Raw genomic sequence first — 17,884 nt, 5'->3', positions numbered from 1 at the left:
TAAGTGGATATTGCCTTAGTGCCGTTTCTCTCGTGCTCAAAAAATAGTCAGCTGACAAAAAATGTCATGACGACCAAAAAATTGAAGTAAAAAAAATATAAAGATTGCATTAATTAATAAAGATTGCATTCACCATAAGACACATGGTTATCTGTACTTGTTAACTAAATCTGCCTGTTGTTTTTTGAACCGCAGTAATGCTATTGTTCACCATGCCCCTATCGCACGGGTGCCCATCCATATGAAAATATTCTATAATAATTCTATGAAGTTCTATAGAGTTTTTATAGATATCAGTTATTCTATAGAAATTCTATATAAGTTTCATATAGGTTGTATAGGGTCAATTTGTATTCTATAAAATTCTTATAGAAAATTGGCCCATTTTTCTATACAATTTCTATAGCACTTTCTATAGAAATTTTAATAGAACATTTTTGTAGGGGCAGTTATGGTTTTGGAGGGCCATTCCACTCCAGGTTTTATAGGTGATGTGAAAACAGTTAACTACTACAGGACCTTGGTGGAGGTTTAATTGGTTCAGGGTTGGAACAAAGACATGCACTGGAAGGGCCAACTTTGCCAGCCTCTGTTCTACAGTATTCCTTCATGTCATTACCATTGGTCTCTGTCAGCATCACAGTTGCAAAAATAGTTCATGTCTATGCAGTTCTCATTCAGTCCACAGGAGCACTGCTGGACCCCAGGCAAGGAACCACTCCAGTAGGTCTGCCTCTCACTGGTCCTGCCCACCCACCATGAGAAGGGAGTGCCATCTGAAAGACAACATTTTTACAGTCAGTATAGACACAATAACAAAGCTGGTAGTTGTTCTTACTGCTGCTGTTAAAATAGCCACTTTCTTGTGTGCTCAGGCTGTCATCAAAGCTTATTATTTTGTAATGACCTGTGATTGTGTAAATAAAATATGGATGTCTGAGTGCCGTTTCAAATGCAACCTTTGTCTTTTTCACACAGTGCCAGCAGATCCCACAACCACTTTACAGGTTCCTTGTTTAAAGCTGCTTTGTATATGTATATCAGTTACAGTCAGATCGGCTTGAGCGACTGCCCTTGCAACTGGCTTAGTATGGCACTTTGTGAGAATGTGTGTCCAATGTTTTCCCCTTGTCTATGACTTAGTTGGGGGAGGTTAATCAAGTCGCATAAGAGACGCATGCATTACCTATTTAATGTGTTACATCAAGTTCAATGTACACGTAAAACGTGAGTCATTTTTGCTTAAGAAAATCTATTTTGTATTGGGGTTTTGGTACTTTCAGATTGAGGACTACACCACTGTATATAAGGTATGTCACTGTATGACGGTATTGTGATATGCAGTGTGGCGTAGTGGTTAGGGCTTTGGACTCTTGACTGGAGGGTTGTGGGTTCAATCCCTGGTAGGGGACACTGCTGCTGTACCCTTGAGCAAGGTACTTTACCTAAATTGCTCCAGTAAAAACCCAACTGTATAAATGGGTAATTGTATGTAAAAATAATGTGATATCTTGTAACAATTGTAAGTCGCCCTGGATAAGGGCGTCTGCTGAGAAATAAATAATAAATGCTGCTAATTACACAGTGGGCCACATTTTCATACAGTTTACTCCAGTACTCCAAGTCTTTAAGAAAAAATACCTATTGACTCATATCAAACATTACCACGTCATGTAACTGGAGGTCTCTCTTTCTCGCTCAAGTTGTTTGTTTCTTAGTGTTGTACATTACTGTTGAATTTTCATCTTTCAAAAAATATGATTTAATTAAAGACCGGAATAAACTGTTTGAAAATATGTCCCAATATCCCTAACTTTTGTTTTTATTCATGACTTGGAAAATATACAAAATCTGTAAACTCCTAACAGTGATTTTTGAACCATCTCCTTTCTTTTCAGGAACAATGCCCATGGTTAAAAAAAAATGTTTTGCAAGAAAACAGTAGCTAGAAAGCATGATTAAAAAAAATACAAAAGTAAATTAAACAAAACACATACAGTATATTGGATTAAAAAGGTAAGAAATTAAATATTAGGCAAATGTAGATATCAAATATATCTTTAAAGTGATTGTGGCTAACAAGATAATTCCACTAATCTTACCTGCTCACATCCGTTTGTTATAGTACTATACTTTATGTCTCAAATGTCCAGTTTTGAAAGAATAAAAAAAAAACATGTTATAGTAAACCTTAGTAAAGAAACATGTTTGATATCGGTGCTTCCTGGTGTGTTGCACTTGCTTGGTCATTCTACCTGGAGAGTGAAATTGTCCCCACTCTTTCATTGGCCGTTTTCTGTCAATACTGTGACAGGGCAAATCCCTGTCTGTAAAAAATGTGTTGGGGTTGGCAGGGATAGGGGTAATTTCTGTCCCTGCCAGATAAATGTGGGTGTGGCCACAGGTGTAATTGTTTTATTTTATTTAATTTAATTGATGTCACCTGCCTGTAATTAGCAGGCAGGTATTTAACAGGAACCAAATATTTGTACTGGGCAGTCGGTGTGAAGGCAAGAGGCTAGCAGCCTTTGTAAGGTACTGTGTAAATGTGTGTTCTCAAAGTGTTTTGTGACTGGTAAATGGCTTAGCTGTCCAGTGAGATAGTTTAAGGAAAAGTTTATAGTTAGAGTTATAGTTTAGCACTCCATTTGGGAGGTTTTGTTTTATTTATTTATTCAGTTTCTATGTCTGGGTCTGCTTATATTGGGCAAATGAACCTGAGAATAAGTGAAATCCTTCAACATACATAACAGGGGTGCATTTTTTTTTAGAAAATTGGTGCTAAACTGTTTTGAAAGTTTAGCACCAGAGAGCCTACTGCCCCCCAACTGCTCTTCAATGAGTTGTTAGTGATAAACGGTATTAGACACAATCGTGTGCCGTATATTTATATATAATCGCTTAAGACCAAAATTCAAGACCGAAATCATTCAAATAAAAAAGGAATTCATGTGCAGCGTCTAGTTGTTAAACCGGTCCTTCATTCCTTGTTGATAGCTACTGAGTCATCTGGATGTCTGTGCTGTCAGTACTAAATCTGCAGGATTATCTTGTTATGTGGCAGGTGTTCTCTCCTCTCAAGCAGATGTTCCAGCCTCTCCACAGAGCAGGGTTTCTTGAATTGCTCAGGCAGCAGAGCTTGGTTTTAAAGTCGCAGGGTTTCTCCTTTTATTAACAATATCAGTCAGTGTGAGCATGCTAACATCTCAGCAAGCAGAAATACCCTTGATCATCTTCAATAATCAGGACAGTTCTGCTGTGGTTGTTGGTGGCTCAGATGATGTTTAGAGATAGTATTTGATCTTTGAGATACAATTGCTGGTACATTGGACAGAGTGTCATTGATGCTTCCTGTATGTGCTAACACAAGGGTCTCCAACCCTGGTTCTGGAGAGCCCCAAATCCTCAGGCTTTCTAGGTGTATATGTCATCAATGGCTAAAGATCTGAAGCACCTCTTAATCTTGACTAATTAAGCCAATAATTGGTTTAACTGAGAGCTCGGTTGAAATGAAAACCAGAAGACCCTGTAGCTCTCCATCATAACATAATGAAATGTGTGCCAATAGCAGATGTAGAAACCAAACTTTATTATTAGACTTATAATTGTGTAAAGCATTTAGCAGTCTCTATTCAAATATAAGAGTATAGATGAGGCATTTTAGTATGGTACAGATCAGGGTGCGATTTGTCAAATTTCCAGTGGGGTGGGGGTAAAGTATAGAAACAACAGTAGGAAACCCTATGATTAGGGGTCTACGTAAATCGCGGCAAATTTACGTATTTTTCACAGGTATGTTGCGGAATAAAATTAGGATTTTGCGGACATGTTTAAACATTAAATAAACCTAAGTAGACAGTATTTCAGAACACTATAAAGCCTAAAAATAGTGGTACTTGCTTCCTTACTAAAACAGAGTGCTGTCATTTGTTAAAGGCGAGTATGCAGCATCCCCTTGCAGTTGACTTGCCCATACATTGAGACTGCACGTCTGCATCCACTGAATTGGTTGGAAGTTAAGGCAAAGCTTTGCCAAGTTATACAGATGTGGAAATCGATTAGAAACAGCCCAAAAACTTGGTTACACAAGGGCATCTGGAATACTTTAATAAAGTCAATGTATGCAGCATGTTCGTTGTCATGTTATTTGTCCTATCCAATAATTTATTTTATTAGTACCGAGTCTAAACAAAGAAGACGTGGCTATTCGGGTCTAAAACTCCAACTGTAAAGCAGCAGGTTGAAGCGAGGTGGCTGTGCTGGATCGTTTTAGTACTGATTTAACTTGCAGACAGGAATACTTCTTGTCTGGGCTGACTGCAGTTTGGTTTCTGAAAGCTGTTTATTTTACGTTCTGTTCAGTAGTCTCTGTAGTAGCCTTTTGTTTAATGTATGCTTCTGAAGCTAAATAGCGATCGATCGTATTTTCTCCAAATACACATTAAGATATGGAAAACAATTACCTCAGTCTGCATGTAGTTTCTTTGGGAAATATCTTAAAACGATCATCAGCCGAAATATACTTTGCTTTTTTTGTCGTCCATTTCTACTATTTTACCTCCAATGCTGAAAACTAGATTTTATCAACCTAAATCAAAACAATGCAGCACCAACCTTGTCCCACCCCCTACCGCACAGTACTACAGATCACATAAAAGCAGTAAAGGCGCACTGTTAGGCTGATTAAAACGTTGTCATTTCAATAGTAAACAAGAACGTTAACTGCTTTGGAGAATTTATATTGTAAATGTTACTTGTGGACATTTTTTGTTTGTTTTTTGCTTAAGTGCAATGCACACGGGACGGCGAAGGAATAAAAATGGGCAATCTACAGAAGGAAGATACGTAGTTTGCATCGCTTGTGTTGTGCAGTAGTTCATTTAAACAAGTTTTTTTTTTCCCCCCTCTCCGTACTTGTTTGTATTCTTTGGCCCCTAAGAGGTGAATTTCGCGATTTCGCGAATTAGGTAGGTCCCTACCTATGATACACTATGTTGATAGATCACTCATGTGCCGACATCTACCACCATGCAGATGCACTTATTGTTTTTTTCAATTGTTATCAATAGTAGTCAGTAACAACATACACTTACATTCAATCAAGAAATTAAAACAAAAGATGTAAAGCACTCGGGACATGTAATTGCAAATAACCTCCTCGATAACTTACTGCTGTAGGAAGTATATTTTTACCTCAAGAACACTTGAGCGTGGAACGCACTTATTTTGAACTTCTCTGACTTGGAGTACACACAATCCAACCTATTCTGCTATTTTATGTTCCATTACGAAACAACCGCTGCTAAACTTCCCCAATCCCGACAGAAACGGCAATTAACTGTTCTTCTGAGGCAGCTTCTCATAACTAATTCCTCTGGCTTTGAGAAGATTGTATAAGGCTTTTTGTATTAATTGTTGATACACAATAAATGTGTGCCAAAGCCTTTATTGGGAGACTACAATGTATAAACAGGTGTACAGAGCAAAAAGTAATAATGCTGCTGTTTCGTCTTGCTTACAAGTCTTAGGGTTAGTTCATACTTCTGTCGTAGATGGATGTGATACATCAGGTGCAGACAGCTATAACAGCTGTGCAGCTTCACTATTTGCTGTACGAAGGATGCATTGTGTCGCAGCGCCTTTGACTGCATTAAATACAGACTGCATTTGCGTAATTGGAAAAATGAACATTTTATGAGATGTGCTGAGTTTGTACCTCTTATGCAAGAGCATTGCAGTGACACCTGCAGAAAGACTTGCAGCCATACAGCACATAGCAACTGGCAATTCCCAGCAAAGTGTGGCCACGGGCTTTACATTCTCTCCAGTCCTTTTTCTATATTTTTCTGAATAATACACACCAATGCTGTTTCTATTATTTGGGCATCTCTATATTTAAGTGAGGCATTATATAAATGAGAATGTCTACAAACGTGTTTTGTTTTAAAATAATCTTCCTTTTAATACATTGTTTGGACTGTAATCTCAGAGCACAAGTTAATCTCTCCATTAAGTAAATCTCAATTCCAATGTCAATCTATTGATCAGTCATTGGTGAATCTGGGATAAGACCCTACCTGGTAATTCCTCTTCTACTTGCCTCTAATAACTTGCTTTTACCACTTGTCAAATAGTATACTGCTGCAGAGAAACTGTGGGCACTGGGGAAGAGGGGTGGGGGGCCAATAATGACATATGACATTTAATTTACAAGCTAGGGAAAGGGTATGAACCATATAAAAATAGTGACATCTACAAAAACTGTTTTATGATCTTGTAGATTTGTAGTATTTTTTTGTATTTCTTACTTTTTTTGAAAACAGAAAAAGCTAGGAAAAGGGGTTGGAGGTATATCACATTTTGAAAAGATTTTGCTTGGAGTAACACTGTCAAAGTAAACTCATTTTAAAACATACTTCTGTCTTTCTAATATATTGTATTGCATACATCTTCAGTAAACATTATATTTACATTACTAGTTTCTGTATTTTATTCATACATTCTAGTCGCATGCAATGACACCTCATTTTTCCGTGGATTTCACACATTTGTGGACCTATGTCCCCCAAAGCATGCGGATAAACAGAGTTCCACTGTATTAGTAAACTATTGGAAACCCCTTTTTATCTGCAGCCTGTTTTAGCAATTCATATGCAACACATTTTATCCTTGCCTGTACAATCTGAAGCCAAATGATTATGATTAAATTAAGGTTACACACAAAAAAGGCCATACAGGAGCTGCTACTGAATTACAACTCCACTTACTATTAAATCTAACAGTTCTAACAGCATTGTAGAGTCAAACTCCTGTAATATTACATGTTATACCTGACTTGTAAATTATGGTACAGCACTGACTGGTCGGTAGACCATTAACAGGGCTTTCTTATAAATTTGACAGAGTATGCACATCAGCTTACAGAGAGGAGTACATTTTACGATATGAAGATGTGAAAGTTTGCTGTATCACATTTAACAGAACTTGAACTGTGCGGTTTCAAGCCAGTATTCCAAAGAAATACATTTTCCAATATAATTGAAGAGGCATCTTGAATAAACAGTGCATCGTTTATTCAAGATTACATTTTTGTCCACTTGAAGTGATATTTGATTGAGGATTTTTGATTTTATGGATGACAAAATAAACATTTGAAAACCATAATGACTATTTTGTCCAGGAGATATGTTTTATTTACTGCCAAATGTAACTGATATTTTATTATTTTTTATAAAGTTTAACGCTTTCAAACCTACAGACCTGTATAAAGAAAGATAACTCCATTCAAAACTACAGACCTATATAAAGAAAGATTACCCCAAACTACAGATTGTTCTAGTGGTATAGGAAAGTTAAGTAATCCAAAACAGTACACCAGTAAACTAATATTTATTTATGCCCAATAATTTCAGACACTTAAATTATTTAATTAGCTGGGCTAGGTAAGTCTTTCTATGAAGTTACTTTGTAAAAACAGAAATGACAAAAATAAAAGAAAATCAGAAAGCTGGGAACCCGGTAGAAAAAAGCAAAATGTAATGAATCAATCGCAAGACCTGCTCTGTTTTTTCACCTTGGCCATAAGGGAAATATAAAAACCAATTAAAGTGTCATTTAATGCTATTGGCTCTTTCATATTCTTTGAAAAGGTCAGACAGCCAGGTGATACAATATTTTCATAGTGCTTGTAACTAACCTTTCAGATAATAACTTTGAGAAGATGATGTTATACTATAACAGGCTGAAATGTACTCACTTATTGTCTAGACACTTAATGCCTCCCAAATGCCCTTGGAACCCTGCCACCCTGTGTATTGTTTACCTGGCACTGCTAGGGACAGCTGGCAGTGCCTCCCAGGGTCTCAGGGTCACTTTTGTGGTCTTGGCATATGAAGAAATCAGCGCCATGTGCATCTGCTGGCACCTGTTTTAATTGTGTTAATGTAGAGGTCATCTGGGATGCCAACTGTCAGGGGCCAGTTTCACATAGTGCTTCTAAGCACTTGGCAAGCTGCTTGGAGCAGATATGTTATCCATTCCACTAAATAATATTTAGAAGCAACAGCTATTATTAAGTTCCTCTTAGCAGGCTTTTTTTAAATATTATTACCCAAACAGTCAACTATTACATCTTTAAATGTACTGAAATAAATAAAGTTTAGTTAAACTATGGAATTTGTCTATGCAAGCACATACTATCGTTGTTTCTGAACTGTTTGGGGTAGGACTATACGTTTACATACAACTATTGCTTGACATATTTCTGACATTTAGTCAGTATGCTGTAATAGTATAACTAACGTAAAATTGATGGTGTTCAATACATTTTTTTTTTTTTTTTACTGGACTGGACGTTTTACAAAACAGCTTTTCTATTCCAGCAACAGCTTGTGTCAACAATTTATTGTACCGTCCCTTAAAGAAAATAACTTGTTTACAGTGCCTGTCCATAAGTGACTAATATTGTTCTGCTTTGCGTTCTCAACGATCTGTTGTAGAACTGATAAAATGCAATTAAATACAATAAACACAAAAGGCTTCTTCCAAAAGATTGCCTATTATTGGCCCTCTGGTTAAAGCCTGTCAGATCTAATGCCTCGCCCTACTGACTTCCAACAGGCATTTACAGCTTTATATATTACTTAAAATGATTGGAGCTAACAAATAATTCTGTACAGGTTGTGTACTTCCATTCCTTATATAGGTCTCAATAGTACAGTTTTGAAGGAAACATGTTTCCATGCCAGTAAACATTGAAATTAATCAATACTGTGATGGACATTCAATTAACATAAAAGTATGTGCTACATATCAAGTGTTTTCATGTTTTTTTTATTTTTATCCAACCCATGTTGCTCTCCACTGTTAATGTTCATAAAAAGCAGAAGCAAGATTTGAGATAACAGTTTGAAGGTCTAGCCAGAAAATGAAAAATCCAATAAACAAGCACACTTATTGACATTAGAGAAGGCAACACCAGCCCATATAGATTTACATAAGATTTAATAGCTGGGTCGAATTTAAACGTTGACAATGCAGTGTCTTTATTAAACTTGACCTCTTTTGTAATAATCTCACAATACATCATGGGTTGTTATTGTATTAACATCCTACGAGAGCCATAACTTTCAAATAACTACTTTGGAGAGGGTTTGATAATTATGTAATGCCGATATTTCAGTTTGATTAAGTCAATAAATGTCATCTTTTTATGAACTGACTCAAGATTTTCCCATGAACTCTCCACCAAGAGCAATCCGTGAGTGCTTTTAGCTACCACTGGATGTGACAAAAAAATAGGAACACCTGAAATATGTAACAGACACATTTGTGTGAAAGGCTGATTGATTTCTGATGCATAAGCCTGACACATTCTGCAATATATATATATATATATATATATATATATATATATATATATATATATATATATATATATATATATACACATACACACACTGGCAGTCAAAATTATGGGGACACCTGGAAATCTTACAGAAATCCTACAAAGAAAGGAAAACTATACCTAAACCATTGGCTTATGCAAACCATTTACATTTATTAGCCATTTCAGAAGGCAATATAACAGATACATTTCACTGGCATTTTACCTCAGTTTCTCCTATGAAACTATTACCCCTTTTAACAGAGTGTACATTACCCTCTCAGTCATAAGGCTACAGACAGCTTTCAGAACCTGAACTAACTGAGACAAGAGAGCCATGTGAAAATCTGGGACAGCCACTTGAAAAGGCAGAAAGAGGAAAATAACTAAAAGACATGAGACTGATTGTTCGAAAATCCAAGGCTAATTGTTTCCTAACCTGCACTCAACATGCTGCTGATTTCAATTCCACATCAAAAGTCACCATATCAAACGAAACAGTAAAAAGACGTCTTTGAGAATCTGATATGATGGGGAGAGTTGCTGCTTGAAAACCTTGGTGCAGACGAGGAAACCGTCAAAAACGCAAAAGAGCAAAGGAGAAGAGTGTTGTGGACAGATGAATAAATGTTTGAACTTTTCAGCTCCAAGAGGAAACAGTACATGAGAAAAAAACAGGCAAGAGATTGTCAGGATGTTGTGTAGTGCCAACAGTAAAATGTGGAGGTAGTAGCGTGGAGGCTTCGGGTTGATTTGTAGTAAAAATAGAAGGTACATCTGTAAAGGAACAATATAATTCCCTTCTTCAACATCATTCAATACCATCAGGAAGGTGACTAGTGGGTGAGGGATTTGTTTTTCATCATGATAATGACCCTAAACACACAGCCAGACTAAACATTAATTACATAAATCAGAAAGAACAACAGGGTTTGAAATCATTGCGCTGGCCTCCGTCGTCTGACCTTAACACCATTAAATTGTTATGGGATGAGTGTGACAGGAGAGTGAAAAAGAGTGGCAACCAGCATAAATATGCTCTAGAAGATGATTTGGACTGAGTGGACAAAAAATAGACGTACAGTAGATACACTGCTAAAGTTGTGTGACAGAATGCCTAGTACAGTGCCTTGCATAAGTATTCACCCCCCTTGGACTTTTCCATATTTTGTAGTGTTACAACCTGGAATTAAAATGGATTTAATTGGGATTTTAACCATTTGATTTACACAACATACTTAACACTTTGAAGATGCAAAATATTTTTTATTGTGACACAAAAGTTAATTAAACAAAAAAAAAGACATTTGTTGGTTGCATAAGTATTCACCCCCCTGAGTCAATACTTGATAGAAGCACCTTTGGCAGCAATTACAGCTGTGAGTCTTTTTGGTAAGTCTCTACCAGTCTTCCACATCTGGATCCTGCAATTTTTGCCCATTCTTCTTGGCAAAATTGCTCAAGCTCTGTCAAGTTGGATGGGGACCGTTGGTGAACAGCAGTTTTCAAGTCTTGCCACAGATTCTCAATCGGATTGAGGTCTGGGCTTTGACTGGGCCATTCTAAGACATTCAGGTTCTTGTTTTTAAACCACTCCAGTGTAGCTTTGGCTGTGTGTTTAGGGTCATTGTCCTGCTGGAAGGTGAACATCTGCCCCAGTCCCAGCTCTCTTGCAGACTGAAACAGGTTTTCCTCTAGAATTTCCCTGTATTTTGCTCCATCCATCTTGCCCTCAATCCTGACCAGTTTCCCAGTCCCTGCCGATGAAAAGCATCCCCATAACATGGTGCTGCCACCACCATGCTTCACCGTGGGGATGGTGTTCTCAGGGTGATGAGCAGTGTTGGCTTTGCGCCACACATAGCGTTTTGTGCTAAGGCCAAAAAGTTCAAGTTCAATTTTGGTCTCATCAGACCAGAGAACCTTTTTCCACATGTTTGCTGTGTCCCACATGCCTTTTGGCAAAATCCAAACGGGATTTGATATGGGTTTTTTCAGCAATGGCTTTCTTCTCGCCACTTTTCCATAAAGCCCAGCTTTGAAGAGGGTCCCGGTTATAGTTGTCCCATGGACGGTTTCTCCCATCTCAGCTGTGGATCTCTCCAGCTCCTTCAGAGTTACCATTGGCCTCTTGGTTGCTTCTCTGACTAATGCCCTCCTTACCTGGTCACTGAGTTTTGGTGGACGGCCTTCTCTAGGTAGAGTCGCGGTTGTGCCATATTCTTTCCATTTTTTAATAATGGATTTAACGGTGCTCCGGGGGATGTTCAAAGTTTGGGATATTTTTTTTATAACCCAACCCTGATTGGTGCTTCTCCAGAACTTTATCCCGGACTTGTTTTGATAGCTCCTTGGTCTTCATGATGCTGTTTTTTTAGATATGCTCTCTAACAAACTCTGGGGCCTTCCAGAAACAGGTGTATTTAATCTGAGATCATGTGACATTTTAATTGCACACAGATGGACTCCATTCAACTAATTATGTGACTTCTGAAGGCAATTGGTTGCATCAGAGCTTATTTAGGGGTGTCACAGCAAAGGGGGTGAATACTTATGCAATCAAGGCTTTTCAGTTTTTTATTTGTAAATAATTTTGAAAAATATGTAGATTCTTTTCCCCACTTCGACATTATGGACTCTTTTGTGTAGATCAGTGACAAAAAATCTTAATTAAATCCATTTTAATTCCAGGTTGTAACACTACAAAATGTGGAAAAGTCCAAGGGGGGTGAATACTTATGCAAGGCACTGTATATTTAGCTGTGATTGCTAACAAGGGTGGGATATTTTGATGAGAAAAGTTTGCAGTAAAATGCTAGCAAAACATATCCTCTGTTGCATTTCCTTTTAGAAGGTTAATACATTTTCATATAAATCAATACTTTATGCTGAATCTTCCTTTCTTGGTTGTATTTCAGTATAATGTCCCGATGTCACCACAATTTTGACCTCCAGTGTATATATAAAAACTGCATCTCCTTGGCGGAGAGAAGGCATATCGGATTGTAATTACAGGTTAACGCTTCAAAACAATTCTTGGATTTCTTTCCACCGACTAATGGTTAATGATTATCAATAAGTTGCAAACCATTTGTTAACAAATATAGGGGTTAAACATGTGGAGGATATTTTGTGCCCAATGTTAAAAATGAATAAATAAATAAGTTTAATTATAAATAAAGAAAGAAAGAAATACTTTTGTACATTTACATTATATGTTTATATTAAATTAATACTGATGAAGTATTAAAACCTCTGATATGTGAACTAATTGGGACGAGGGGATGTATGGATAATCACATTTTTTGATTATCAAATCAACTGTGAAATTGTTCAAATTCCATTCAAGAAACCTCCTAAAAATATATGATTCAGTAAATATATAACACACACTACTGCACTGTTCTGTAAAAAAACAGATAGCTAAAAAGCACATGGGCAGAAGAGCACTGTTTAGAACAAGACAAGTTACAAAGGGGCTGTTCGGATAACAGATGTCCGGATAAGTGTTTAGTGTATTGCAATTTATTTTATACAACCTGTTTCATCCATTAACACTAGTCCCTATTCAGCAGTGTTAATTTATTAAATATGTTATCTGTGACCGCTGACCACTGCTATGTGCATTCAGTCATGTGAAAGAGAATATAGCTGGTACAATGTCGTTTCTAGCTAGCTATAGTATATTCAGAATTTCAATAAGATCAGAAAGCTGGGACTGAGCTCAGAAGGATTACTTTCCGATTAGTTCTCTGGCTCACAACAAGCTATGGGTTTAAGGATTTGGTATTCCAGTTTTTTAGAAACCAAGTCACTCCTTCAAACCTAGCACAGACAGCACAAGTAGAAGCTGAATAAAAGTAACTTTAGAATACAAGTTAAGGAGTTAGACAAATAGAATGAATCTGGCCTACAGCACAGGAATTAATAAACTATCAGTAACATCTAGTAATGAACTTCATTAAAGTTCAGTAAACAGGCAATAAGCCAACAGCACAAGAAAATGCTGCTAATGCTAATAAGCTAGTAATTAAAACCTTGGCAATCACTCCTTAAAGCGACTTACTTGGAGGAATCTGATAACTCAAACTGACATACACTTACACTGGTGAATTCTCTTCAAATTAGTGTATACCTAGATTCTAAAACCTTCTGCATTTCTTTTTGTTTAGTTTTTTGGGGCATATATGTATCATGTGATTGACAAAGCAATCATATTTCATGCTTCTGCCATCTTTTGGGACCTTCTTGGGAATTAGACTCAAATCTCGATGGGACAACATTAAGGAACTGACAAAGGAGTTTATTTTTATTTTTCCTTTGCCTTTCATGATCTCTCTTTCTAAAATGTTCTCTGCCTCGTTTGTTTATCTGTAATGACATTGTGAACAACATTATGCATCTCTGGGGTTCTTATCCATGTACATTTTTCATAAATAAGGAAAAGAAAAAAGACTGCAGGTTTTACTCTGGAGAACACAACAGAAGAAAAGTTTGGGAATGAGAAAAGGCTGCTCAGCCAATCAAGGTGTGTCCCTTCTTAGGACATCCTTGCCCCTCTGAAAGGATAGAATGTAAATGTTTTTTTTTTAAATGTGTTATAGATGCCACTGTTTAATAGGGTAGGCGATTGCAAGCATTTTAAAACCACTGTGTAAAAAAGGGCTTCCTACCTTCTGTTCTAAACTTTACTCAGCTTCCATCTCTCATCCTACTCTCTGTGCTACATCTGAAGTAGTGACTTGGATTAACTTTATACAGTTTTAGCATAACTTCCCCAGAATTGTAATCCACATTTTTGGCAATGTAACCTTACCTAACCTATCTGGCTTTTTTTAAATGCCTCACCATATTGGTGAGGTATATTTGAAGATGAGACCACTATAACCCCAAGGATGTGTTTATGCACTTTGTTACGTAGGCACTATAAACCCATTTATTTAAAAAAAAAAAAAAAAGAAAAAAAAAAATGTTACTTACAGTTTTGTATGTACAAAATATACCTGTATATACACAAATGTATTTTCAAATATTTGTTTATTTCATTTTTTACAATTTTCTGAGGTTGCGCTTTATGTAATATGTCTGAAATGTCCATTTATTTATAATGTTTCGGCTGTGTAGATGCTTTATATGACGTTCTTGAATAAAACTACAACTTATATTTATTTGTTTGTTCTTTCCTTAAAATATTTATGACATTTTTAATACGCCGGTCAAATTGACCGATCACGGTGGTTTTAGGTATGCCTATAAACGCGGTCGTTCTAGTCTTAATGTTTGATTTGCATAACCTTGGTACAAAAATTTAACTAACTCATTCAATTGAACAGGCCCCTACACATTTATTTTCAGAACAGCAAAAAGAGCCTAGACAAGATCACAAACAACCCTGAGAAACCCCTGTAAAGGGAGTGGCTCCTGGCTGCTTACCGCGGGCGTTGAGCAGCCGGGATCGCTTGCAGCGATAAAGGATCTCCTGCTCGCAGTGCTCCGCCCTGCTCACCATGGCCTGCAGCTGTTCTCGGCTAGTGCTGTAGTTGAACTGCATGGAATACGGCTTCTCCAGGCTCGAACCCTGGACCCTGGTCAGCTCCATGCTGTTGTGGTGCATTGTAGTCCACACTTTATCATCTACAATGATAGCCATAGGAAATAGTTTAAAAAAAAAAAAAAAAAAAAACAATACCCCTGTGAAGCCATGATTTCAAAAAATGGGTTAGATTAACTCACCCAACCTGTCATTTCACTCTGCATGGACTACTTTTTGTTAAGAAAATAAAACACTTACCTATCTTCTCAAACATTGTTTTGTTTTAGCTGGCTTAACACTATTAATGCTGTGATAATTAGGAGCAATTTATTGTTAAATATATTACAGCACAGTTTGTATTATTTCCCAGTTAAGCGTGAGGTCTTTTGCATACCCGAGCTGCATACACTAGCTGTCACAATGTGTTTGCACCTTATTTTCAGCTTCCCACTTTAAACTTACAGAAACAAACATTTTGACTAATACCTTCATGATACTGATGAAGGCATTACAAGTTTGTCCACCTTCTTTTACTTTTTATGTATCTAATCTATCTATTTTGCTTAAATATATTAAATATATTAATAAATTCCGATTTGCATTATTGAAGTATGCTATTCACAATTCATCTAGATGGCTGAGGGTAGAAAGAAGTCCTCAATCTTTAAACTACAGTATATGGCCTACCTCACAACACAGGGCATGCCATTGGAAACCTCACGGTTATTAATCTTAATCCAGATATGTCAGTTCTCTGATTAATGAGCTGCCACGTTCTTATTTTCAGTCACAGCTACTGCATGATTTTTTAAAGTGTTAAATGAACCTATTTACAGGGAGATGGAACACATTAAAGCATACTCCCACGACGGAACAGCCTTGTAGTGAAAGTTTAAAAAAGATGACACTAGGAGTATTGGACTGCTGAATTCTTTAGCTCCACAGTTACCTAGGAATTGACTGGAGGACCGTCAATGTGATCTTCTAAAGTAAAGTAACCTTAAAATATGACCACTGAGGTGGGCTTTTGGAAAACCTCAGAAAATGTATTTGATTCAGCACTGCCTGGCCACTTGTTTAGGGCATGTCTACCTGCTTAGATTTGTCATCGCCAAATTGTGTATGTAATAGGGGTGTGTAGAATACCCGTTGCATATACACATTCTTGTTTTTAAGAAGTATTTATCGGCAAGTATTTAATAAATCCATTCATAACATGCTGATTTCAAAATAAGAAATGCTGTCCTCCCTCACAGTTCCAACTGAGTACCAATCAATTGCAATTCAATTCCACTCCACATTGAGTGTTTTAAAAGCAGATTGGATTATTATTTTCCTCATCTGGGGCACTGACATTTCTACTGGCATACCAAGGCCATAAACTGACCAATTGCCATTGATTGGTACTCAATTGGAAATGTGAGGTAGGACAGCTTTTCTTGTTTTGAAATCAACACATTATGAATGGATTTATTGAATACCTGTTGATAAATACTTCTTATAGACAATAACAAGTACAATGAACTAGTATTCTGCACACCCCTAGTATCAGGTTCACCCAACAATGCTGCACTTGTATGCCGATAGTGATAAAGCACCCATCCACCAAACCATGTTTGGGATGAACTTGAATGATACATTCATCATCACAATTTTCTGCCTTCTTCTTTTGCGTGAAATATCAATGACTGAATAGATTAACATCCCTCGAGACACCTTCCAGCACCATGTGGCGTCTATGCTACGTCACGTCAAGGCTGTGATCAGGGCCAACAGTGGCCCCAATCCGATATTAGGTACCGGTCATAATAAAGTGGTCAGACAGTGTATACAGCCAGGCAAAACTACAGGCCCTAGTTATAGCTAGTGCAATAATTACCTATCTGGAAATGCCATTTGCTTTATAGGTATCACATGTGCTGTTCTGAAAGAAAGTTTAGTCTGCAAGTTTAGTCTACTTCAAGGCAGTTAATTATGCTTGAATTTCCTATATCTTCTGGGAAGTGACATGCCCCACCGCTTCTACAGCTTTTTTCCAGCCTGTGTTTGCTTTAACTTCTCTTGAAACTGAACTCGTGTGCTCTGCATAACGACTGGAAGTGCAGAACTGCTGAGATGGACTTATTTCACAAGCAGGGAGATATTGTACAATATATGCACAGAAGCAAAAGCAGCGCCCAGTACATTACACTGTATTTTACATGATGGTTTAATTGAAGTATCTTACAATTATGTTAAACAAGCACACCATCCAGACATATCCTACACGTACTGCTTACCTGTCATATTGCAGTAAACCAGAGTGGGACCCAAAGGACCACTTCCATCTGAGTCAATGGAAAAGTAACCTGATGTGCTCCCTGTGTGTCTGTAGGCTTCACATGAAGGCTCGTAGATTGCTGCAATATCAAAGATTAGGTTTAAAAAAGATATAAAACAGACAAATATTATTATTATTATTATTATTATTATTATTATTATTATTATTATTATTATTATTATTATTATTATTATTATTATTATGCTTCAATGTGAAAACAAGCCTAAAGTCATGTGAGTGGAAAATACAGCCTGTTTTGTTCTATTATTACAGTAGCTCTTTTTATATGTATTTCAGGTACAACGGTTAACAGATATAGGAAATACAGTGTTGGTTACACATTTAAATTAAATACAAAGCACTTCTGTGGCTGTGCAATAGTATCGGGTGCCATTAATTAAAGGATTCAAATATTAATAACTTTGGCAAAAATTGGCAAACAAGCACAGGCGGCATGAATCTGCTTAAATAAAACATGATTTCCAGTTCAATGCTGCAGCTAACCTCCAATGATAGCGCCATTAAGCAGAAAATAGCTGGCTGCTGATTAAAACGTACAAGGAAACTAATAAATTGGTATGATATTATAATTACTGTTTATTCAAACATGCTTCTAATGAGAACACATCCCTTTGTATACAGATAT

The 17,884-nt window shown here is 36.9% G+C and overlaps 1 protein-coding gene across 1 annotated transcript in view; it reads right to left on the bottom strand.

Moving 5' to 3' along the window:
• Positions 1-17,884, bottom strand: part of LOC117410804 (contactin-associated protein-like 5) — a 245,439-nt gene that overhangs the window by 41,089 nt on the left and 186,466 nt on the right. The window contains exons 12-14 of the mRNA XM_034017651.3: positions 17,198-17,317; positions 14,819-15,019; positions 620-776 (exon numbers count right to left, since the gene is read on the bottom strand). Coding sequence (XP_033873542.3) covers positions 620-776; positions 14,819-15,019; positions 17,198-17,317 — 478 coding nt within the window. The remainder of the gene's footprint in view (positions 1-619; positions 777-14,818; positions 15,020-17,197; positions 17,318-17,884) is intronic.

The sequence above is a fragment of the Acipenser ruthenus genome, chromosome 10 (assembly GCF_902713425.1).
Source record: "Acipenser ruthenus chromosome 10, fAciRut3.2 maternal haplotype, whole genome shotgun sequence".
Lineage (NCBI taxonomy): Eukaryota > Metazoa > Chordata > Actinopteri > Acipenseriformes > Acipenseridae > Acipenser > Acipenser ruthenus.
The sequence above is the reverse complement of the archived record's forward strand: the minus strand, read 5'-3'. Positions and strand labels throughout refer to the sequence as shown.